Genomic DNA, 23,982 nt, shown 5'->3' with positions numbered 1-23,982 from the left:
GTCTCAGTCACCAGATCTCAACCCAATTAAAGACTTATGGGAGATTCTGGAGCGGCGCCTAATACAGCGTTTTCCTCCACCATCAACAAAACACCAAATTGTGGAAGAATGGTGTCGCATCCCTCCAATCGAGTTCCAGACACTTGTAGAATCTATACCAAGTGCATTGAAGCTATTGGGTCATCGGCTGCATTTACACCTAAAGCCCAAATCTGATCTTTATTTCACTAATTTTGCCCAATCAGATCAGCTCTGAAAAATATATTTTGTGATTGGTTTTAAATACCGATTAGTGGGGAAAATATCAGAACTGGGCTGTCTAAACGCAGCCATGGTGGCCATACGATCTATTAAGACGATTTATGTTGACGTTTCCTTTATTTTGGCAGTTACCTGTACCTGGTGCAAAAGGGAGTCGCCCATACAGTCATTTTATCCAGGACAATCTACGGAAGCGCGGTGCCACTTTATCGCTGAGCAACCTCTTGATACCAGCTGCTAACGACAAGCATAATCGTTTATTTATTATTGCACACCAGGTAGGCTACTTTGTTTTTAATTAAGATGTGCGTTGACATTAAACGTGTACAACTTTAGAATCGCTTATGTTCTCCAATTCTCTTGATTACCTTCTTCATTTAAAGTAAAAAACAACAATGATACGTCGTTGTGGATTTTTGTTGATGTTAAAACAAAATTAAGATGTTCTAATAGGATGTTGAATAAATGTGACAATTTAAATTGTATGCAGTTGTTCTCTACAATAGAAAATATTTCTTAATTGAATTCCTTATCTTCTCAAATGTTAATTTATGCGATGTTGGGTAGTCATGAGTCACTCCCTCAAGTATTACCTTATCTCATGATTAATGACTCCCTTGCACAATAATCATGAGAGGTTTCTTGGGCAGTTTATACACTGCCAGATAAGCCTTAGTCATGATATAGGGCCAGTTTCCTGGACAAATATTAAGTTTAGTCCTGGACTAAGAAGGGTCTTCAATGGAGATTCTCCATTTTAAAGTGTTTTTCAGTCCAGGACTAGGCTTAATCTGTGTCCATTAGTTTTATGAAAAGTGTAAAGGGAAAGTAGGTTAACCCACGAAGGCTATAACTAGTATCTGTTAATTAAACCAGGGCAAAATAATGTTTTATCAGCTGACACGAGAACATCATCCATGCAGAAGGTTGTTATATTGTAGGAGGGGGAAAAAATTGCCCGATGACTCATACTGAATTTAATTTGACTGCTCTATTGGTCATCAAGGAGAAGAAATGTTAGTGGGCGAGGCATTTGGCCGGAGTGAGGCGGATTGGTAGCCAGGCGGATTGGTAGCCAGGCAAGAAAAAAATGTTTGCCAGCTTAAACAATGGGCCAGTGTTTTGCATGGCAGGGTGCCCCGGTTGGGTGGAGATTTCACTTAAGGACCAATGGAATGGTCTAAAATGTTTAAACTCCGCCCACCCAGGGCACCGGGCCATGCAAAACGAACTCACTCACCCCTCTTTGTTTTTGGGAGGGGACTAGCCTAGTGTATCGTGTGGGGGAGGACAATGAAGAAAGCCCTTGGGCAATTTGAGACTAATGCTACTGATATGAGAGCACTCCCTCATCTCTTTCTCCGCTCAGACAAGTTATTTGCAAATAAAGGTTAAATAAATAATATAAACATTTGTGAGCGAGTGGTGAGATCAAAACCGGTATCAACATTAGAGAACATCTGGTTTAACTGCTGTGTCTCTCCACAGACCTTATTTGAACTATTAACTGACACATGATCCCTAACTCTATCAGTTCAGAGTGGAACGTTATCACAAAACAGGTCTGGATTCCAGGCTATCCTAGGGACGGGTATCAAAGTTTAATGGCAAGTTTTTCCTGCCCCATATCTTTATAGCATGACGCACCACCCTGAGTTTAAGAGGGCCGGGAAGAAGCCTGGCCTCCAGGTGTGGAGAGTTGAGAGTCTGGACCTGGTGGCCGTGCCAGAGAGTCTGCATGGCGGGTTCTACTCAGGGGACGCATACCTTGTTCTTAATACCATCAAGCAACGTTCTGGGCATCTACAGTATGACCTTCACTTCTGGCAAGGTAAAACTTGATCTGGTCGAATAGACTGTATTTCTTGAAATGCTGTACAGTGTTTGTACATTTCAGCCCACTGATATGTGCTTATGCACTTTTACAATTGAAATCCATTCCATTATTTGTGAAAATAATGTTTGAAATGTGACCAATCATTATTTCTCTGGTCCTGCAGGAGATGACTGTACACAAGATGAGAGTGGAGCAGCAGCCATTTTTACCATCCAAATGGATGACTACCTGGGTGGCAAACCTATTCAGTACCGTGAGGTGCAGGGTTACGAGTCAAGAACATTTTCAGGCTACTTCAAAACTGGACTGAAGTACATGGTAATGTTTCAAAACGAGTTAAAAGAAACAAAGGAAGTCACACAGTCTGCGTATGCTCCCAACACTTCTTCAGTGTTCACAGTACCTTCTACGCAAAAAGGAACTGTGTACTGGGTAGAAGGTACTGTGGACCAAAACGTTGGTTTACCTGTTAAATTGTTGGGAGCACACTGTATGTATAGAGTATGCGATAATGTATTTATTTTTAAACAGTTTACTATTCCGTTAGTCAGCACCTCCACCATCATTTTGGGGTGTGCTACCTCATGCATTTTACTGGAATGTTGAGACATTCAATAAGTTTGTTAAATGTATTTGCTTATCTCAAGAACTCCTCCACTTATCTTATTGATTATCTTCCCAATCTTTACCTTAGAAAGGGGGTGTGGCTTCAGGGTTCAAGCACGTGGTGTCCAATGAGGTTAAGCTGCAGCGTGTGCTCCAGGTCAGGGGTCGGCGTGTGGTTCGGGCCACAGAGGTAGCAGTTAGTTGGGACAGCTTCAACCAGGGAGACATTTTTATCCTCGACCTGGGCAACGTGAGTTCACTGAAATCTATAAGAGTTTCTACAGCAACCTATCTACAGTATGTACAAATCAAGGAAACATATACTGATTTAATTTAGTGAAATTATTTGCAGATTTTAGTGGAATTGTCTTTGTACAATGTAGGCTAAAACTGTATTGTCATTGCTCATGTTAGTAAGCTGTTATTGTAAGTAATCCACTTTGAAACCAATACTGTTTTAGTCATGAATAATGTAAAAGATAATTTGTATACGTTGCGGTATGCTTTAACATAGTCAACAGGCAGAGGAGTTAGAGCTACAGAAGTACACTTGGTCCACTGTACTGATAATCTTCACTCGTCTCTATTACAGGAGGTTTATCAATGGTGTGGTTCCAAGGCCAATAACTTTGAGAAGCTGAAGGCCACTCAGGTGTCAAAGGATATCCGTGACAATGAACGATGTGGGCGGGCTGAGTTGTACATATGTGACGAGGGGGCAGAATGTGAGAAGATGCTGGAGGTGAGTCTTTCAATGAGGAGAAAGGGATGGAAAAAATAGTTAATTCCTATACACTTCAAATCATGCAATTGTTTATATGCTCCCAATAAACATCTATAGTTAGTTACCTTTTAACACAATGGTGATAATTTGCTGTGAGATGCCTGACTCGTGGTCTCGTTCCAGATTCTTGGACCCAAACCCGAGTTGCCTGAGGCAAATGCAGATGACACAAATACAGACGCGTCCAACAGGAAGCTGGCAAAATTATACAAGGTCAGATCCATTTTCGAATTAAACAATCTAATCTTTAATATTATGTAATAAGCAGTTTTTGAGCATACCTTCAAATACTAATATTACATTGAAATGTTTTTCCAAAAGGTGTCTAATGCCAGTGGGGATATGGGCATGGATATGGTAGCATCGGAGAACCCGTTTTCACAGAATGCCCTGGAGTCAAGTGACTGCTTTATCTTGGACAATGGCCCCAATGGCATGATCTTTGTCTGGAAAGGTATTGGTTTCTTCTCAGCAGCTGGTCTCTATGACTTCTTTTGACTGTAAAACCCCAAGCTTTAATCTTCCCTTAGATTAGACACTACTTTTGAATACTGTTGCGCCTGGAAGTCACTTAGTTCTTCTGCCTTTGCAGTTTAATCATGAGTTTATTTGGAATGAAAACAGGCAAGGACGCTAACAAAGAGGAGAGAAGTGCGGTGATGAGTGCTGCCGAACAGTTTATCACAAAGATGGGCTACCCGAAACACACCCAGGTCCAGATCCTACCTGAGAATGGGGAGACCCCTCTGTTCAAGCAGTTCTTCAAAATCTGGCGTGACGCGGACCATACAGTGGGGTTGGGAACCGCCTACGTGTCCAACAAAATCGCCAAGATCAAGAAGGTTCCCTTCGATGCCTCCACTCTCCATCACTCGAACGCCATGGCGGCTCAGCATGGGATGGTGGACGAGGGGAATGGAGAGAAGCAGGTTTTTTGGCGGGGATTCTGGGGTTTTCTCAGTAAACACCATATAGTATGATGGTAGTTACCCTTAGATATTGTGTTTCAAGGTTTAGGGTAGTCATGTGTCCTCAGTAAAGGGATACATAGAGCCCTTAAGGGTTACAACTGTGTGCCTACACACACACCAAAAAGGTGTCACAATCTCACAAACAAGCTTTTGAGAAAAGAGCTGCAAGGGGTGTTACCTTTTTTCCATTCATGGACTACTACTAGCAAGAGCTGTATTTACCTGTTAACCTCTGTAGATCTGGCGTATTGAGGGAGCTGACAAGGTGCCTGTGGAGCCCTCCACTTATGGACGATTCTATGGGGGAGACAGCTACATCATCCTCTACAACTACCAGCATGGAGGGCGTAACGGACAGGTCATCTACATATGGTAAAGACAATGGAGATTATCCTTCTGGAAGCGACAGCAGGAAGCTTTATGTGTTATTACATAGTCTTACAGCAAAAACTGCTAGCGTCCTTCTATCGTTACAGTAGGCTTCATCATTTATGAGCCCCAGGGCTTTTGTTACATAATGTATTAGACACATCTAAACCAACTATATACTGTATGATATAACCTAAGCATAAATGTATGTTAATAGCACTTGAAAAGTACTCCTTTTTCACAGGCAAGGAGTGGATTCTAGCCAGGATGAAATTGGCGCCTCGGCCATCTTGGCTGCTCAGCTGGATGACGAGTTGGGAGGAGGGGCAGTACAGGTGACTGGATCGTTTTGATTTATCGCAGTCTGCCCCGGATAATACGGTCCAGGTCATTTTTAATCAAGATGCACTGGATTACAGAATTTAACAATATTAGTCAGTTGTTTTGTCTGCAGACGCTGGATCTATATGAATACGTTTCCATGGTCATGGATATCAACAGGGTCAGAGCATTGGTCTGTAAAATGAAATGGAAATGAGGGAAGGTTAGGTTTAAAGCCAGGTATGACTCAATCTGATTTTCTGTCTGTTTCTACCGTAATGAAGGTGCGGGTGATCCAGGGTAAGGAGCCCGCCCACCTCATGAGTCTTTTCGGGGGGCAGCCGATGGTAGTGCACCAGGGTGGTACCTCCAGAGAGGGTGGCCAGGCCCAGGCTGCAGACACACAGCTGTTCCAGGTGAGGTCCAACCCTGCTGGCGGCACACGTGCCATAGAGGTGAGTAACAGGAGATGGGAAAAGCTCAGTAAAGGATGTTTTGTACATCTATTTGGTTCTTTTTTGGGTCTATTCACTAGAATCCAAACGGACGCAAACAAGCCGAAACGGGGAAGGACTAATCTGAACATGTCCAATAAGAAAGGCATCACAAAATGTCTTTGCTACAGTGTACACTAATACACCCCAGTAGATAGTGGAGTAGCCAGCCATTGTGATGTATGGTTGGTGACGCTGACTACAGTCCGTTTGCTACTGCAGAACTGTAATTAGTACTTCCAGTGTACATTATTTTAACTGCTTCCTCTCTCCACTCAAGGTTGATGTTGCTGCCTCAAATCTGAACTCCAACGATGTCTTTGTGCTGGTGACCCTGGCATCCTCCTTCATGTGGGTGGGAAAGGGGACAAGTGACAGTGAGAAGCATGGAGCTCAAAAGCTATGTGACCTTCTAGGGGTCTCAGCCTCAGAGCTGGCCGAGGGTGAAGAATCAGGTACGTTCCCTGTCAGCAGTCAAATTCACTAGGAAATGATGTTTAGCCAATAGCCACAGAGTGTTACTTATTATGAGGATACAAGACAAAGCTTTTCCAACCGCTCCATCTTCTTCCAGATCCACAATTGTATGTATGTGTTTGTGTGTCAAGATGACTTTTGGGATGCTCTGGGAGGTAAAGCGGACTACCGTACCTCAGCCAGACTGAAAAACAAAATGGACGTTCATCCACCACGCCTGTTTGCCTGCTCCAACAAAACTGGCCAGTTCGTTGTGAGTCTGCCCTGTTATAACTGTAGTATAGCACTTTCCAACTTCCTTTGCTGCATTCCTGTTTACATGTTTGACATGATTTGAATATCCATTTGGACAAATTCAGTTTCTTCTGCTAATGAAATAGCCTTTGATCCACATTTTATACATAAGTGTGGGAAAACATTTCCATGTCCTCCTGAATGTGCACTGACCTGGCCCGTTGTCAAAATGCCACAATACTATTTATACAGATTGAAGAGGTGCCTGGGGAGATGACACAAGAAGACCTGGCCCCAGATGATGTCATGCTCTTGGACACCTGGGAACAGGTGACTAGTAGAGGGATTGTCAAGGTGCAACCAGGGCCACGTTCAGCAGCCGAACGTTGTGGAAATGCCATGAATAGAACAAACGCAATTCCTTATTCCACATGTCAGAGGGGCATGTATGTTCTACATAGCATATTTCGATCTGAACGTTCCACCTTGCTGAACATGCCTCAGGTTCTTTGCTAATAATGCACACCTATTGATTCGCTTAACACTTTCCATGTACCCTTCAGATCTTTGTTTGGATCGGAGGTGAAGCTCAAGAGGAGGAGAAGACAGAGGGTATAGCCTCAGGTAAGCAATGGTGGTTTTAAAACAAGATCACATAATTACCTGATAAAAGTGCCAACGGGAACTTAAATGTGCTGTTTCGTTAAATTAACTGTTCTTTCTTTCCTCACTGCTCCTGCCTATTTCCTGTTCTGTGGTCAGCCATTCGTTACATAGAGACAGACCCTACCAAGCGGGACGGCAGTACGCCCATAGTGAAGTTAAAGCAAGGTCATGAGCCTCCCACGTTCACTGGCTGGTTCTTGGGCTGGGATCATGAGTACTGGAGCAGTAATCCCATGGAACGGGCCATGGTTGGACTCCGTGTCTGAACCACTGCAGGGCGAGGTTTCCCCTAGTGGCAACTTCACCCAAAGCCTCTACTTGACTCATTTGTGCAACTAACTAGGTATCCCCTTTCCTTTCAACTGTTAGACTGCCCATGGATACCAATTTGTGATGGATAATATACTCTTCACACTAGTGCTGATTTGATCTTATGGTTTTCATGTAATCCACACTACACAGTTTAGTCATTTCCTTTTCTTACACACTAATACTGTTAGCCCATGTTTTTTTAGCAGTATATTACTACATTTGCAATAAATGGGCCAAGAGTTTTTTTCGCTTCTGTACCATGCCCTGTTGGGCAGAGTTCAGATATTCCAGTTTGAGAATCTTGTGCAGACTGGGTTTCCATAACGACCCAAAGGATATGTCATGCCTATCAAACATGCTGACAGCGGATGGAAAAGCTTCAACAAAGCACAACTGGAAGCAGTCAAATACATTCACATAACTAAATAAAATGTATGATGCCCGACACCAGTTGTCTGCTCTGTTAACTGTAGTAAATAGCTAAGAGGCTTTGGTTGAGTGATTTTCATGAAAACATGCTCGCAATGGATGAAAACCGGCCAATCAAGGCAGAGCTACTTGAAGCCAGGAGACATTTATTCTCAAAAATAAAATGGGATTCTATAAAAATGTCACCTGTCAGATTTTACAAACATAATACAACTCTCACCTGAGTATTCAACAGATGCATTAAATCATTATGGGGTGATGACATTGTAACATCTTACAGAAAACCAAATGAACATTTAATTACAAATAAGTTGTCACGTTCGTCGTAACATTTAAGTGAGGAGGACCAAGGCGCAGCGTGATAACAATACATTCTCTCTTTAATGAAGACGAAAACGAACACTATACAGACTAATCAAAACAGACGAACGTGAAGCTATACAAACAATAAGTGCAGACACTGGCAACTTACACAGACAATCACCCACAAACTACCTAATGACTATGGCTGTGCCTAAATATGGCTGCCTAAATATGGCTGCCTAAATATGGCTCCCAATCAGAGACAACGATAGACAGCTGTCTCTAATTGAGAACCAATCTAGGCAACCATAGACATACATACACCTAGACTAAACACTGCCCCATAAACATACAAAAAAAACTAGACAATACAAAACACATACATCCCCCATGTCACACCCTGGCCTAACTAAAATAATAAAGAAAACAAAGATAACTAAGGCCAGGGCGTGACATAAGTTGATCATCATTAACCACCTCCATGAACGAGCTGAATCCTTAATTGTGAGACAGAGGGGCACACAGCTACCCTCACAGTGGGGCCTTAAGCCAGGTCCACGTGCTTTGTTTTCATCAGCTGTTCTGAACCTCGCTGTAGTAGTCGCCGTCCTCATTATCAAAAGATCTCAGAGAGTAGGAAGAGCTCTTGAGGATCATTTCTGGACACCACATATCCTGATTTTATCAGAACTTTGAGGCGCTCTTCAAAATTGGGGAGAACTCTACTGTTGAGGAAGTCAATGATCTCTGAAAAGAAAATGCATAGAAATCAAATCTGCAAACGGTTCCAGCAAACAAGTTGCGTGCCAAACGGCATCCTAGTCCCTATATAGTGTGCTATTTTTGACCGGGGCCCATGGTCAAACGGAATGCACTTTATAGGGAATAGGTGTGATTTGGGACTAGATCAAAGCTCTGTTCCCCAAAGCACCATTCTATTTAAATAGTACGGTCAAGGAGGACCTAGTGACATTTCTTCTCCCTTTATGTCATCACTGATCCTATTGATTCACAACTATTCTAACGAAATGCTAAACCTAGCGACTGACAATATTGGGAGGTCGCCTGGGGTTGTACAGTGGTCTAAGCCGCTGCCTCAGGCTCACAGGTACTGTGTACTACCACTGTGAGCATGGGTTTGAATCTGACCCAGTCCTCTAGCGCTCTCTCTATCCTGTCCAATAAACAAGAAATACAAAAGGAGTGGGACTGCCCTTGTCTTTAAAATAAGAGGATAGTGTTTGTATGACAGTAGCTTACACCTACCACAGAAGGACATGCTCTGCCACAACGGAACGTTGGCTACCTTTAGCCTGTAGTAGTGTGTCTGTAGATAGCGCGGCGTAACATCCCTTAAAAATTATACAAATGTTAGCACATAGCAATGCATTACATCACACTGACATGCACGGTTGCATTCCACACTCCTAGAAGATGGAAAACATTTGTAAAGGCTTTGTCATGCATTGATCTAATTCAATGACATCTCAGCATTGTATTGAAAGACTTGACAATCCAAAAAGTTAACTGACATAATATACAAACCTCCCTCAGTCCATGACACATTGTCTAAAAAATAATCTGTGTTTAATAACCTCTTACCCAATTGTCTGAGCAATTTCTTCCCAGTCGATACCTGCAACATCTTCCACCTGCATTGCATTCAAGCTGAAAAGGTCAAAAATGACATGAATCAAGATTCACAATGCAACAGTTTCACATGCAGATATCAGGACCAAAAGTCTACATTTTGTCCCGTGTATCAGGACAGTGCAGAAAGGTCCAAGTAACATCACTAAAACGGGCTAATACATCTTAAACAAAGAATCAAAAAACAGATTCACCATCACACAGATTGAATGGAAATCAACACACTTACGCTTTGATCAAATCCACTTTGCCCTGTAATGATTTCGTGCCTCCACTGAATACTGGTTGTCCATATGCCAGTATGTGCTTCAAAACACCCAACCTGGAAAGGTTGTATCAAATACAGCCTCAAAAGTCAGACAAAAGTTCTGAATCAATGTTTGTGTAAACAATTCAATGAGAATGGTTTTATTTTGTAACAGCTACCCCTGAAACTCCCTGCCCACCATTTTATTCGACACTGGGACGAGTGGCGCGTTTCAACCGTCTGGCACACATCTGTCCAGGGGATGTTGTTGTACAGTTTGTCTTTCCTGATGGTGGCCGGTCCACTGCCAGGCTCTGCCTGTCCCACCAGGTGCTTCCGCACAGCTTCCATTAGTCTTTTCAGTTCTTCCTTGGTCCACGCACCTTTGTTTGCGGCTGAGAAATAGACACCAAACAAAGCGGGAACATTGCCCCACGTCAAACACAAACAACCATTTCCCCAAAAGATGAGTGGAGCAGGATGTCCAGCAAGGATGTCAGAGTCAATATATTAAAGCTGTAATCTGTACTTGGTGAAACTGACACATTTGTTTGGGATATTACACCAAAGAAGTTACTTCAAACATCAGTTATTTTCCTTCGGACATCATTGCACGCGTGCTAGAACTGCAGAATATGTACTGTGATTATATTTTTTACCATGATGCTGGACATTCCTCTCTTCCGTTTCATCAACAAGACAAAAACAATAACTAAGGCGCTGGGGGAGAACAGTGGCGATGAGTCACCTTATGCGGATTCCAGTTCCCAATGACTTACACATTTGAGCAAAACGTTTCTCTAGGGCCGATTCGCTTCGGCCAGTCAACGTCGAGATCTTCGCCCACTTGTTGCCGTGCAACGTCTGCAGTTTTTTCAAAGTGTGAAGTTCTTCTTCGGTGAACCTTCGGTAAGGAAATCAAGGAAATAAGCATTCAAAGTGCCTCAATGTCTGCAAATATTAGCAAACCATAAAGTGGTTCGTATCAGAACAATAGCACAGTTGTGAACACTAATTCAAGAAAATGTAAATTCAACATTACTATACTTTCGTACATTGTATTTAGAGGCAACATAACGTAAGCCGTCATAGTGAGGGTCATTTCCTTATAGTAACTAGCCCCGTCTTACCTGCCCTTGTAGTTGCTGCCATCAAATATTTTCCTCCCCCGTATATAGACGTGATGCCAAGGCCTGGGTATTCCTTCACCTGGAACAACAGGTAAGGAAGAGGTGAGATCAGTTTTCTGGGAAATTCCTAAGCATACTTTTTTGGCCACTGTAGACAATGCTGAAGAACAGGAATGTAATGTGGATAAAACTTGTCATAAAGTTTTCTAATCGAATGAACCTGGCTACAAGATGACACACCTATTCTTTCATGGAATCTGTGCTGACACTTCAACTTCTTGATATTTGCTTCTTCCCCTTTGAAGCGCTGTGGATGGAAGAGCTTAGAGCCACTCTGAATCCCAGTGAGAGCCAGGAAGTCGTAGACGTTACTCATGAGTCGGTCGTTCTCCTGCGTATTGAATCTTCCACTTCGCAGGGAAAGGCCTGGGAACAACAGAAGATTCCACATGGGCTTAACTGATTGGGTCTAAATGATAAAATATATGATAATACAATCTGTCACATCTCTCAACACAGTAACATCTTACATATCATTGCTACAATGTTACATAATGCTGTGACCATGAGTGACTGAAGAATAAGCTTACCTTGTCTTCGGAATTCCTTGAATCGATCAAGATCATACTTTATCATCTTATGGATCTCGTCAACCGACTTTGACTCAACATTGGGAATGAACTCTTTGAGATCATTCAGAGCCTGCCACTCGTCCACACTGTAGCATAGTGAGGGGAGAAAATCATTAACGTGACGTCTAAACACACCGCTGAGTTGACAGAGCAGGAGAGACATGTCTTCCTCTCTCCACAGGAAGCGGTTCCAGATGAAATTCTGGTACACAGCATTCACAAAATGTCTGGTTTTCACCAGCAAATGCTTCTGGGCGACTCCACAGTAACAGAGTGATGCGGGGACTCAAATCTCACTTTAAAATGTATGTCAAACAAGTTAACAAATTAAAAACATTGCAGATGCAAAGTTTGGTAACAGAATGAGGGTTTGTGCAGCTGGTGCACTCATTCTGTAACCAACCTTTGCATCTGCACTGTTCTACAAGTAGCTTAAATGTATGTTTGTAAAATAATCAGTGGAAATGGTTAAAAGTCATTGTTGTGCCTAGAGTTGTATGGATTGTTTAACTTTGCAACCATCGGTTTTTGTTGGGCATACATTACAATTATTGTGGATTTGCCATACTGTCAATGGTTGTGTTCATTTGGGAAATCACTCTTTCAAAACATGCTAGATTCACACTTCAATACAAGTGAACCAGGTTTCCTTCTACTCACCATTGAGTTTCTTCCTTTAGGCTGGGTTTGTTGTGTTGGGTCCCTGTCTCAACCATGACTGAATGGGCGCCCTCTGTCTCACCGTTTGTTCCAGCATCATGAGTCCTGTTGTCATTTGGAACAGTTAAATCCAAAACACCTTCTGCAGAGTGGACACTGTCCATTCCCTTGTCTGACTCTCTGCTGTGGTTTTTCTTTCTCCCGCTGCCCTCCACAGCTGCAGACTTTCCATACGTTTTTGGCCTCTTTGGCTTCAATTTTCTTTCAGTTTGTTCTTTTAAACCTGGAAAGTCTGCTTTATCTGGACAATCGTTCAGTTCACACTCTCTGTGTTTTTTGTTATTTCGTTTCCTTTTTTTTACATTCTCCTCTGTCTCAGTTACCACATTTTTACCTCTCTTGACCATTTCAGGGTGCAGTTCTATGATTTCTGGATCATCTGCTGTTCTTGAAACTGTCCAACAGCTCTCCGCTCCCTCCTCAAGTTCTGTTTGTCTGTTCTTGTGCTTCTTCTTACTCTTTCTGGCCTCATCTGGCACAGTTACAGCTGAAACATCTACTGCAGCCTTTGAGAGGACACTGTCTATCACCCGTTCTGGCTCAATGTCATTGTGTTTTCTCTTTTTCTTCAGGGTATTCATATTATTCTCATCAGCAATCACTAAATCCGCTCGCCCCTGTTGTGTTTGAAGATTCTTTGACTTTTTCTTTGTATTCCCTCCAGTTTGTTCCTCAGGATCTGGTACCTCCATTTCATCTTTAATAACATGTTGCTGCTTCTCTTCGTTTCCTTTTTTAAGTTTCTTCCTCTCTTTCTCCACCACTTCCAGCTCGGTCACTGTTCGCTCTTTATGTTTAGGTTCTTTACCTCTTTTCTCGACTGTCAACTGGTGACCATCCTTTTGATTATGCTCAATTGCCGGTTCTTTTGGTCCCTGTTCAGATAGTGCTTTAGTCTTTTTCTTTTTGGCTTTTATGGATTCCTCGACTGTATCAGGGGCCACTGATGAGATTAATACAGGAGTGTCTTCAAATTTAAGAGGGGATATTCGACATATCTCAAGCACTATGAGATTCTCACTAGCCCCCTGTTCAGTGGACGTTGAAGTCCCCAGCATGGTGGCTACAGTATTACCTGTTTTCTCGATCTGTAACAGAAAAACAACATTAATGTTTTTCCATTGTTTCCTAAATGTGACAGCATGAATATGCATGAGCTTAAGCAGCTATGTAACGTTAACTAGCTACCATAATTCGATTAGCAAAATACGTGCATATTAAAACACAAGTTCACTTTTTTCGTACATACGCGCACAAGTGTGATCAATGTTGGGCTAACTAGTGATAGTACATCCAAATAGACTAGCTAGCTGTGTAAATCAAATATGATAAAACTCGTAAAGAAAAATTAATTCACCAGGTTGAACAAATGGGGAAAGTAACACCGTAACTTCTTTGGTGACAAAAGCGACATAGCCACAAATGCAAATCTCTTCTTTGCTGCTAGCAATGTATGCGTGTGTGACTGTGACCAAAGCTAGCTACTGCCACTCTGTGGTGGACCTACTATAGAAATATAACATATTGGAACATCTAACCCTGGAAATTTGACTGGTAAACTACACTCGCAATGGCTGCCTGCTTGGTATTCTGATCATGAGTCTCCCATCTGCATTCGTGTCATTTCCAACAATTAGGATTTGTAGGTCTAGATTAATATTCCCGCTATGCAGTTGTGGAAAAAGTACCCAATTGTCACACTTGAGTAAAATTATAGATACCTTAATATTAAGTTTCTCGAGTAAAAGTGAAAATCAGCCAGTAGAATACTACTTGAGTAAAAGTCTAAAAGTATTTGGTTTTAGATATACTTAAGTATCAAAAGTAAATGTAATTGCTAAAATATACTTAAGTATCAAAAGTAAAAGTAACATTTTAAATCAATTAAAATTCCTTATAACTTGAACTATTACTTCACTACATTCCTAAAGAAAATATTTTACTCTATACATTTTCCCTGACAACCAAAAGTTATTATTAAGGTATCTATACTTTTACTCAAGTGTGACAATTGGGTACTTTTCCCACAACTGCATAAGTTCATGCCTATCCATGCTGTCACATTTAGGAAACAATGGAGAAAAAAAAAACAATTAAGCAAAGCAGATGGCACAATTTCCTTTTCATTATAATTTTTTTTTACATTTACGGATATCCAGGGGCACACTCCAACACTCAGACATTATTTACAAAAGATGCATTTGTGTTTAGTGTGTCAGCCAGGCCAGAGGCAGTAGGGATGACCACGTGTTCTCTTGTTAAACTTATGAATTTGACCATTTCTGTCCTGCTTAGCATTAAAAATGTAAAGACTACTTTTGGTTGTCAGGGAAAATGTATGGAGTAAAATATTTTCTTTAGGAATGTAGTGAAGTAATAGTTAAAGTTGTCAAAAATATAAATATTAAAGTAAAGTACAGATACCAAAAAAAAACTACTTAAGTAGTACATTAAAGTATATTGACTTAAGTACTTTACACCACTGCTGCTATGACACCACTATAGTTAGGCAGATAATATTTTGAAGTGTTCAGAGATCTGTTAATTGTGCTTCTGTTGTTAAAATCTTTGCGATTGGAGAACTTTTATGTGGTGATTTTAGGACGCTAAATACAGTCAGCAATGGCCAGCGATGAGTGTTGTGTGTTATTGACGAATATAAATAGATTTTGGTATGCTATTTCTATAGGCTTAACTCAGGTATAAGTCATTATAATATTATAATTATGAGGATACAAGACAAAGCTTTTCCAACCGCTCCATCTTCTTCCAGATCCACAATTGTATGTATGTGTTTGTGTGTCAAGATGACTTTTGGGATGCTCTGGGAGGTAAAGCGGACTACCGTACCTCAGCCAGACTGAAAAACAAAATGGACGTTCATCCACCACGCCTGTTTGCCTGCTCCAACAAAACTGGCCAGTTCGTTGTGAGTCTGCCCTGTTATAACTGTAGTATAGCACTTTCCAACTTCCTTTGCTGCATTCCTGTTTACATGTTTGACATGATTTGAATATCCATTTGGACAAATTCAGTTTCTTCTGCTAATGAAATAGCCTTTGATCCACATTTTATACATAAGTGTGGGAAAACATTTCCATGTCCTCCTGAATGTGCACTGACCTGGCCCGTTGTCAAAATGCCACAATACTATTTATACAGATTGAAGAGGTGCCTGGGGAGATGACACAAGAAGACCTGGCCCCAGATGATGTCATGCTCTTGGACACCTGGGAACAGGTGACTAGTAGAGGGATTGTCAAGGTGCAACCAGGGCCACGTTCAGCAGCCGAACGTTGTGGAAATGCCATGAATAGAACAAACGCAATTCCTTATTCCACATGTCAGAGGGGCATGTATGTTCTACATAGCATATTTCGATCTGAACGTTCCACCTTGCTTTACATGCCTCAGGTTTTTTGCTAATAATGCACACCTATTGATTCGCTTAACACTTTCCATGTACCCTTCAGATCTTTGTTTGGATCGGAGGTGAAGCTCAAGAGGAGGAGAAGACAGAGGGTATAGCCTCAGGTAAGCAATGGTGGTTTTAAAACAAGATCACATAATTACCTGATAAAAGTGCCAACGGGAACTTAAATGTGCTGTTTCGTTAAATTAACTGTTCTTTCTTTCCTCACTGCTCCTGCCTATTTCCTGTTCTGTGGTCAGCCATTCGTTACATAGAGACAGACCCTACCAAGCGGGACGGCAGTACGCCCATAGTGAAGTTAAAGCAAGGTCATGAGCCTCCCACGTTCACTGGCTGGTTCTTGGGCTGGGATCATGAGTACTGGAGCAGTAATCCCATGGAACGGGCCATGGTTGGACTCCGTGTCTGAACCACTGCAGGGCGAGGTTTCCCCTAGTGGCAACTTCACCCAAAGCCTCTACTTGACTCATTTGTGCAACTAACTAGGTATCCCCTTTCCTTTCAACTGTTAGACTGCCCATGGATACCAATTTGTGATGGATAATATACTCTTCACACTAGTGCTGATTTGATCTTATGGTTTTCATGTAATCCACACTACACAGTTTAGTCATTTCCTTTTCTTACACACTAATACTGTTAGCCCATGTTTTTTTAGCAGTATATTACTACATTTGCAATAAATGGGCCAAGAGTTTTTTTCGCTTCTGTACCATGCCCTGTTGGGCAGAGTTCAGATATTCCAGTTTGAGAATCTTGTGCAGACTGGGTTTCCATAACGACCCAAAGGATATGTCATGCCTATCAAACATGCTGACAGCGGATGGAAAAGCTTCAACAAAGCACAACTGGAAGCAGTCAAATACATTCACATAACTAAATAAAATGTATGATGCCCGACACCAGTTGTCTGCTCTGTTAACTGTAGTAAATAGCTAAGAGGCTTTGGTTGAGTGATTTTCATGAAAACATGCTCGCAATGGATGAAGACCGGCCAATCAAGGCAGAGCTACTTGAAGCCAGGAGACATTTATTCTCAAAAATAAAATGGGATTCTATAAAAATGTCACCTGTCAGATTTTACAAACATAATACAACTCTCACCTGAGTATTCAACAGATGCATTAAATCATTATGGGGTGATGACATTGTAACATCTTACAGAAAACCAAATGAACATTTAATTACAAATAAGTTGTCACGTTCGTCGTAACATTTAAGTGAGGAGGACCAAGGCGCAGCGTGATAACAATACATTCTCTCTTTAATGAAGACGAAAACGAACACTATACAGACTAATCAAAACAGACGAACGTGAAGCTATACAAACAATAAGTGCAGACACTGGCAACTTACACAGACAATCACCCACAAACTACCTAATGACTATGGCTGTGCCTAAATATGGCTGCCTAAATATGGCTGCCTAAATATGGCTCCCAATCAGAGACAACGATAGACAGCTGTCTCTAATTGAGAACCAATCTAGGCAACCATAGACATACATACACCTAGACTAAACACTGCCCCATAAACATACAAAAAAAACTAGACAATACAAAACACATACATCCCCCATGTCACACCCTGGCCTAACTAAAATAATAAAGAAAACAAAGATAACTAAGGCCAGGGCGTGACATAAGTTGATCATCATTAACCACCTCCATGAACGAGCTGAATCCTTAATTGTGAGACAGAGGGGCACACAGCTACCCTCACAGTGGGGCCTTAAGCCAGGTCCACGTGCTTTGTTTTCATCAGCTGTTCTGAACCTCGCTGTAGTAGTCGCCGTCCTCATTATCAAAAGATCTCAGAGAGTAGGAAGAGCTCTTGAGGATCATTTCTGGACACCACATATCCTGATTTTATCAGAACTTTGAGGCGCTCTTCAAAATTGGGGAGAACTCTACTGTTGAGGAAGTCAATGATCTCTGAAAAGAAAATGCATAGAAATCAAATCTGCAAACGGTTCCAGCAAACAAGTTGCGTGCCAAACGGCATCCTAGTCCCTATATAGTGTGCTATTTTTGACCGGGGCCCATGGTCAAACGGAATGCACTTTATAGGGAATAGGTGTGATTTGGGACTAGATCAAAGCTCTGTTCCCCAAAGCACCATTCTATTTAAATAGTACGGTCAAGGAGGACCTAGTGACATTTCTTCTCCCTTTATGTCATCACTGATCCTATTGATTCACAACTATTCTAACGAAATGCTAAACCTAGCGACTGACAATATTGGGAGGTCGCCTGGGGTTGTACAGTGGTCTAAGCCGCTGCCTCAGGCTCACAGGTACTGTGTACTACCACTGTGAGCATGGGTTTGAATCTGACCCAGTCCTCTAGCGCTCTCTCTATCCTGTCCAATAAACAAGAAATACAAAAGGAGTGGGACTGCCCTTGTCTTTAAAATAAGAGGATAGTGTTTGTATGACAGTAGCTTACACCTACCACAGAAGGACATGCTCTGCCACAACGGAACGTTGGCTACCTTTAGCCTGTAGTAGTGTGTCTGTAGATAGCGCGGCGTAACATCCCTTAAAAATTATACAAATGTTAGCACATAGCAATGCATTACATCACACTGACATGCACGGTTGCATTCCACACTCCTAGAAGATGGAAAACATTTGTAAAGGCTTTGTCATGCATTGATCTAATTCAATGACATCTCAGCATTGTATTGAAAGACTTGACAATCCAAAAAGTTAACTGACATAATATACAAACCTCCCTCAGTCCATGACACATTGTCTAAAAAATAATCTGTGTTTAATAACCTCTTACCCAATTGTCTGAGCAATTTCTTCCCAGTCGATACCTGCAACATCTTCCACCTGCATTGCATTCAAGCTGAAAAGGTCAAAAATGACATGAATCAAGATTCACAATGCAACAGTTTCACATGCAGATATCAGGACCAAAAGTCTACATTTTGTCCCGTGTATCAGGACAGTGCAGAAAGGTCCAAGTAACATCACTAAAACGGGCTAATACATCTTAAACAAAGAATCAAAAAACAGATTCACCATCACACAGATTGAATGGAAATCAACACACTTACGCTTTGATCAAATCCACTTTGCCCTGTAATGATTTCGTGCCTCCACTGAATACTGGTTGTCCATATGCCAGTATGTGCTTCAAAACACCCAACCTGGAAAGGTTGTATCAAATACAGCCTCAAAAGTCAGACAAAAGTTCTGAATCAATGTTTGTGTAAACAATTCAATGAGAATGGTTTTATTTTGTAACAGCTACCCCTGAAACTCCCTGCCCACCATTTTATTCGACACTGGGACGAGTGGCGCGTTTCAACCGTCTGGCACACATCTGTCCAGGGGATGTTGTTGTACAGTTTGTCTTTCCTGATGGTGGCCGGTCCACTGCCAGGCTCTGCCTGTCCCACCAGGTGCTTCCGCACAGCTTCCATTAGTCTTTTCAGTTCTTCCTTGGTCCACGCACCTTTGTTTGCGGCTGAGAAATAGACACCAAACAAAGCGGGAACATTGCCCCACGTCAAACACAAACAACCATTTCCCCAAAAGATGAGTGGAGCAGGATGTCCAGCAAGGATGTCAGAGTCAATATATTAAAGCTGTAATCTGTACTTGGTGAAACTGACACATTTGTTTGGGATATTACACCAAAGAAGTTACTTCAAACATCAGTTATTTTCCTTCGGACATCATTGCACGCGTGCTAGAACTGCAGAATATGTACTGTGATTATATTTTTTACCATGATGCTGGACATTCCTCTCTTCCGTTTCATCAACAAGACAAAAACAATAACTAAGGCGCTGGGGGAGAACAGTGGCGATGAGTCACCTTATGCGGATTCCAGTTCCCAATGACTTACACATTTGAGCAAAACGTTTCTCTAGGGCCGATTCGCTTCGGCCAGTCAACGTCGAGATCTTCGCCCACTTGTTGCCGTGCAACGTCTGCAGTTTTTTCACAGTGTGAAGTTCTTCTTCGGTGAACCTTCGGTAAGGAAATCAAGGAAATAAGCATTCAAAGTGCCTCAATGTCTGCAAATATTAGCAAACCATAAAGTGGTTCGTATCAGAACAATAGCACAGTTGTGAACACTAATTCAAGAAAATGTAAATTCAACATTACTATACTTTCGTACATTGTATTTAGAGGCAACATAACGTAAGCCGTCATAGTGAGGGTCATTTCCTTATAGTAACTAGCCCCGTCTTACCTGCCCTTGTAGTTGCTGCCATCAAATATTTTCCTCCCCCGTATATAGACGTGATGCCAAGGCCTGGGTATTCCTTCACCTGGAACAACAGGTAAGGAAGAGGTGAGATCAGTTTTCTGGGAAATTCCTAAGCATACTTTTTTGGCCACTGTAGACAATGCTGAAGAACAGGAATGTAATGTGGATAAAACTTGTCATAAAGTTTTCTAATCGAATGAACCTGGCTACAAGATGACACACCTATTCTTTCATGGAATCTGTGCTGACACTTCAACTTCTTGATATTTGCTTCTTCCCCTTTGAAGCGCTGTGGATGGAAGAGCTTAGAGCCACTCTGAATCCCAGTGAGAGCCAGGAAGTCGTAGACGTTACTCATGAGTCGGTCGTTCTCCTGCGTATTGAATCTTCCACTTCGCAGGGAAAGGCCTGGGAACAACAGAAGATTCCACATGGGCTTAACTGATTGGGTCTAAATGATAAAATATATGATAATACAATCTGTCACATCTCTCAACACAGTAACATCTTACATATCATTGCTACAATGTTACATAATGCTGTGACCATGAGTGACTGAAGAATAAGCTTACCTTGTCTTCGGAATTCCTTGAATCGATCAAGATCATACTTTATCATCTTATGGATCTCGTCAACCGACTTTGACTCAACATTGGGAATGAACTCTTTGAGATCATTCAGAGCCTGCCACTCGTCCACACTGTAGCATAGTGAGGGGAGAAAATCATTAACGTGACGTCTAAACACACCGCTGAGTTGACAGAGCAGGAGAGACATGTCTTCCTCTCTCCACAGGAAGCGGTTCCAGATGAAATTCTGGTACACAGCATTCACAAAATGTCTGGTTTTCACCAGCAAATGCTTCTGGGCGACTCCACAGTAACAGAGTGATGCGGGGACTCAAATCTCACTTTAAAATGTATGTCAAACAAGTTAACAAATTAAAAACATTGCAGATGCAAAGTTTGGTAACAGAATGAGGGTTTGTGCAGCTGGTGCACTCATTCTGTAACCAACCTTTGCATCTGCACTGTTCTACAAGTAGCTTAAATGTATGTTTGTAAAATAATCAGTGGAAATGGTTAAAAGTCATTGTTGTGCCTAGAGTTGTATGGATTGTTTAACTTTGCAACCATCGGTTTTTGTTGGGCATACATTACAATTATTGTGGATTTGCCATACTGTCAATGGTTGTGTTCATTTGGGAAATCACTCTTTCAAAACATGCTAGATTCACACTTCAATACAAGTGAACCAGGTTTCCTTCTACTCACCATTGAGTTTCTTCCTTTAGGCTGGGTTTGTTGTGTTGGGTCCCTGTCTCAACCATGACTGAATGGGCGCCCTCTGTCTCACCGTTTGTTCCAGCATCATGAGTCCTGTTGTCATTTGGAACAGTTAAATCCAAAACACCTTCTGCAGAGTGGACACTGTCCATTCCCTTGTCTGACTCTCTGCTGTGGTTTTTCTTTCTCCCGCTGCCCTCCACAGCTGCAGACTTTCCATACGTTTTTGGCCTCTTTGGCTTCAATTTTCTTTCAGTTTGTTCTTTTAAACCTGGAAAGTCTGCTTTATCTGGACAATCGTTCAGTTCACACTCTCTGTGTTTTTTGTTATTTCGTTTCCTTTTTTTTACATTCTCCTCTGTCTCAGTTACCACATTTTTACCTCTCTTGACCATTTCAGGGTGCAGTTCTATGATTTCTGGATCATCTGCTGTTCTTGAAACTGTCCAACAGCTCTCCGCTCCCTCCTCAAGTTCTGTTTGTCTGTTCTTGTGCTTCTTCTTACTCTTTCTGGCCTCATCTGGCACAGTTACAGCTGAAACATCTACTGCAGCCTTTGAGAGGACACTGTCTATCACCCGTTCTGGCTCAATGTCATTGTGTTTTCTCTTTTTCTTCAGGGTATTCATATTATTCTCATCAGCAATCACTAAATCCGCTCGCCCCTGTTGTGTTTGAAGATTCTTTGACTTTTTCTTTGTATTCCCTCCAGTTTGTTCCTCAGGATCTGGTACCTCCATTTCATCTTTAATAACATGTTGCTGCTTCTCTTCGTTTCCTTTTTTAAGTTTCTTCCTCTCTTTCTCCACCACTTCCAGCTCGGTCACTGTTCGCTCTTTATGTTTAGGTTCTTTACCTCTTTTCTCGACTGTCAACTGGTGACCATCCTTTTGATTATGCTCAATTGCCGGTTCTTTTGGTCCCTGTTCAGATAGTGCTTTAGTCTTTTTCTTTTTGGCTTTTATGGATTCCTCGACTGTATCAGGGGCCACTGATGAGATTAATACAGGAGTGTCTTCAAATTTAAGAGGGGATATTCGACATATCTCAAGCACTATGAGATTCTCACTAGCCCCCTGTTCAGTGGACGTTGAAGTCCCCAGCATGGTGGCTACAGTATTACCTGTTTTCTCGATCTGTAACAGAAAAACAACATTAATGTTTTTCCATTGTTTCCTAAATGTGACAGCATGAATAGGCATGAGCTTAAGCAGCTATGTAACGTTAACTAGCTACCATAATTCGATTAGCAAAATACGTGCATATTAAAACACAAGTTCACTTTTTTCGTACATACGCGCACAAGTGTGATCAATGTTGGGCTAACTAGTGATAGTACATCCAAATAGACTAGCTAGCTGTGTAAATCAAATATGATAAAACTCGTAAAGAAAAATTAATTCACCAGGTTGAACAAATGGGGAAAGTAACACCGTAACTTCTTTGGTGACAAAAGCGACATAGCCACAAATGCAAATCTCTTCTTTGCTGCTAGCAATGTATGCGTGTGTGACTGTGACCAAAGCTAGCTACTGCCACTCTGTGGTGGACCTACTATAGAAATATAACATATTGGAACATCTAACCCTGGAAATTTGACTGGTAAACTACACTCGCAATGGCTGCCTGCTTGGTATTCTGATCATGAGTCTCCCATCTGCATTCGTGTCATTTCCAACAATTAGGATTTGTAGGTCTAGATTAATATTCCCGCTATGCAGTTGTGGAAAAAGTACCCAATTGTCACACTTGAGTAAAATTATAGATACCTTAATATTAAGTTTCTCGAGTAAAAGTGAAAATCAGCCAGTAGAATACTACTTGAGTAAAAGTCTAAAAGTATTTGGTTTTAGATATACTTAAGTATCAAAAGTAAATGTAATTGCTAAAATATACTTAAGTATCAAAAGTAAAAGTAACATTTTAAATCAATTAAAATTCCTTATAACTTGAACTATTACTTCACTACATTCCTAAAGAAAATATTTTACTCTATACATTTTCCCTGACAACCAAAAGTTATTATTAAGGTATCTATACTTTTACTCAAGTGTGACAATTGGGTACTTTTCCCACAACTGCATAAGTTCATGCCTATCCATGCTGTCACATTTAGGAAACAATGGAGAAAAAAAAAACAATTAAGCAAAGCAGATGGCACAATTTCCTTTTCATTATAATTTTTTTTTACATTTACGGATATCCAGGGGCACACTCCAACACTCAGACATTATTTACAAAAGATGCATTTGTGTTTAGTGTGTCAGCCAGGCCAGAGGCAGTAGGGATGACCACGTGTTCTCTTGTTAAACTTATGAATTTGACCATTTCTGTCCTGCTTAGCATTAAAAATGTAAAGACTACTTTTGGTTGTCAGGGAAAATGTATGGAGTAAAATATTTTCTTTAGGAATGTAGTGAAGTAATAGTTAAAGTTGTCAAAAATATAAATATTAAAGTAAAGTACAGATACCAAAAAAAAACTACTTAAGTAGTACATTAAAGTATATTGACTTAAGTACTTTACACCACTGCTGCTATGACACCACTATAGTTAGGCAGATAATATTTTGAAGTGTTCAGAGATCT

The 23,982-nt window shown here is 41.3% G+C and overlaps 2 protein-coding genes and 2 pseudogenes across 2 annotated transcripts; 2 read left to right on the top strand and 2 right to left on the bottom strand.

The window, feature by feature from the left end:
• The first annotated feature begins 385 nt into the window (after positions 1–385).
• LOC139534003 (gelsolin-like) lies at positions 386–7,777 on the top strand. The gene is made up of 16 exons (XM_071332589.1): positions 386–539; positions 1,899–2,092; positions 2,262–2,416; positions 2,793–2,954; positions 3,297–3,446; positions 3,612–3,701; positions 3,810–3,942; positions 4,113–4,417; positions 4,698–4,831; positions 5,073–5,163; positions 5,434–5,604; positions 5,924–6,098; positions 6,252–6,373; positions 6,607–6,684; positions 6,918–6,978; positions 7,117–7,777. The coding sequence occupies exons 2-16, from the start codon at positions 1,900–1,902 to the stop codon at positions 7,284–7,286; spliced, it is 2,190 nt and encodes a 729-aa protein (XP_071188690.1). The 5' UTR covers positions 386–539; position 1,899; the 3' UTR covers positions 7,287–7,777.
• A 110-nt stretch (positions 7,778–7,887) lies between these two features.
• LOC139534001 (transcription termination factor 1-like) lies at positions 7,888–14,013 on the bottom strand (annotated as a pseudogene).
• A 1,206-nt stretch (positions 14,014–15,219) lies between these two features.
• On the top strand, positions 15,220–16,776 carry LOC139534004 (gelsolin-like). Its single transcript, XM_071332590.1, has 4 exons — positions 15,220–15,372; positions 15,606–15,683; positions 15,917–15,977; positions 16,116–16,776. Exons 1-4 carry the CDS (start codon positions 15,229–15,231, stop codon positions 16,283–16,285), a joined length of 453 nt encoding a protein of 150 aa, XP_071188691.1. The 5' UTR covers positions 15,220–15,228; the 3' UTR covers positions 16,286–16,776.
• Positions 16,777–16,886: 110 nt separating this feature from the next.
• On the bottom strand, positions 16,887–23,012 carry LOC139534002 (transcription termination factor 1-like; annotated as a pseudogene).
• Between the last annotated feature and the right edge of the window lie 970 nt (positions 23,013–23,982).

The sequence above is a fragment of the Salvelinus alpinus genome, chromosome 11 (genome assembly GCF_045679555.1).
Source record: "Salvelinus alpinus chromosome 11, SLU_Salpinus.1, whole genome shotgun sequence".
Taxonomy (NCBI): Eukaryota; Metazoa; Chordata; class Actinopteri; order Salmoniformes; family Salmonidae; genus Salvelinus; species Salvelinus alpinus.
Note: the sequence above shows the minus strand (reverse complement) of the source record. Positions and strands in the feature narration are given on the sequence as shown.

Coding starts and splice junctions, on each gene's coding strand:
- LOC139534003 (XM_071332589.1), top strand. CDS start 1,900: ATGACGCACCACCCTGAGTTTAAGAGGGCCGGGAAGAAGCCTGGCCTC. Junction 4,832..5,072: donor GGACAGGTCATCTACATATG/GTAAAGACAATG, acceptor CCTTTTTCACAG/GCAAGGAGTGGATTCTAGCC. Junction 6,374..6,606: donor ACAAAACTGGCCAGTTCGTT/GTGAGTCTGCCC, acceptor CTATTTATACAG/ATTGAAGAGGTGCCTGGGGA.
- LOC139534004 (XM_071332590.1), top strand. CDS start 15,229: ATGTATGTGTTTGTGTGTCAAGATGACTTTTGGGATGCTCTGGGAGGT. Junction 15,373..15,605: donor ACAAAACTGGCCAGTTCGTT/GTGAGTCTGCCC, acceptor CTATTTATACAG/ATTGAAGAGGTGCCTGGGGA. Junction 15,978..16,115: donor GACAGAGGGTATAGCCTCAG/GTAAGCAATGGT, acceptor TTCTGTGGTCAG/CCATTCGTTACATAGAGACA.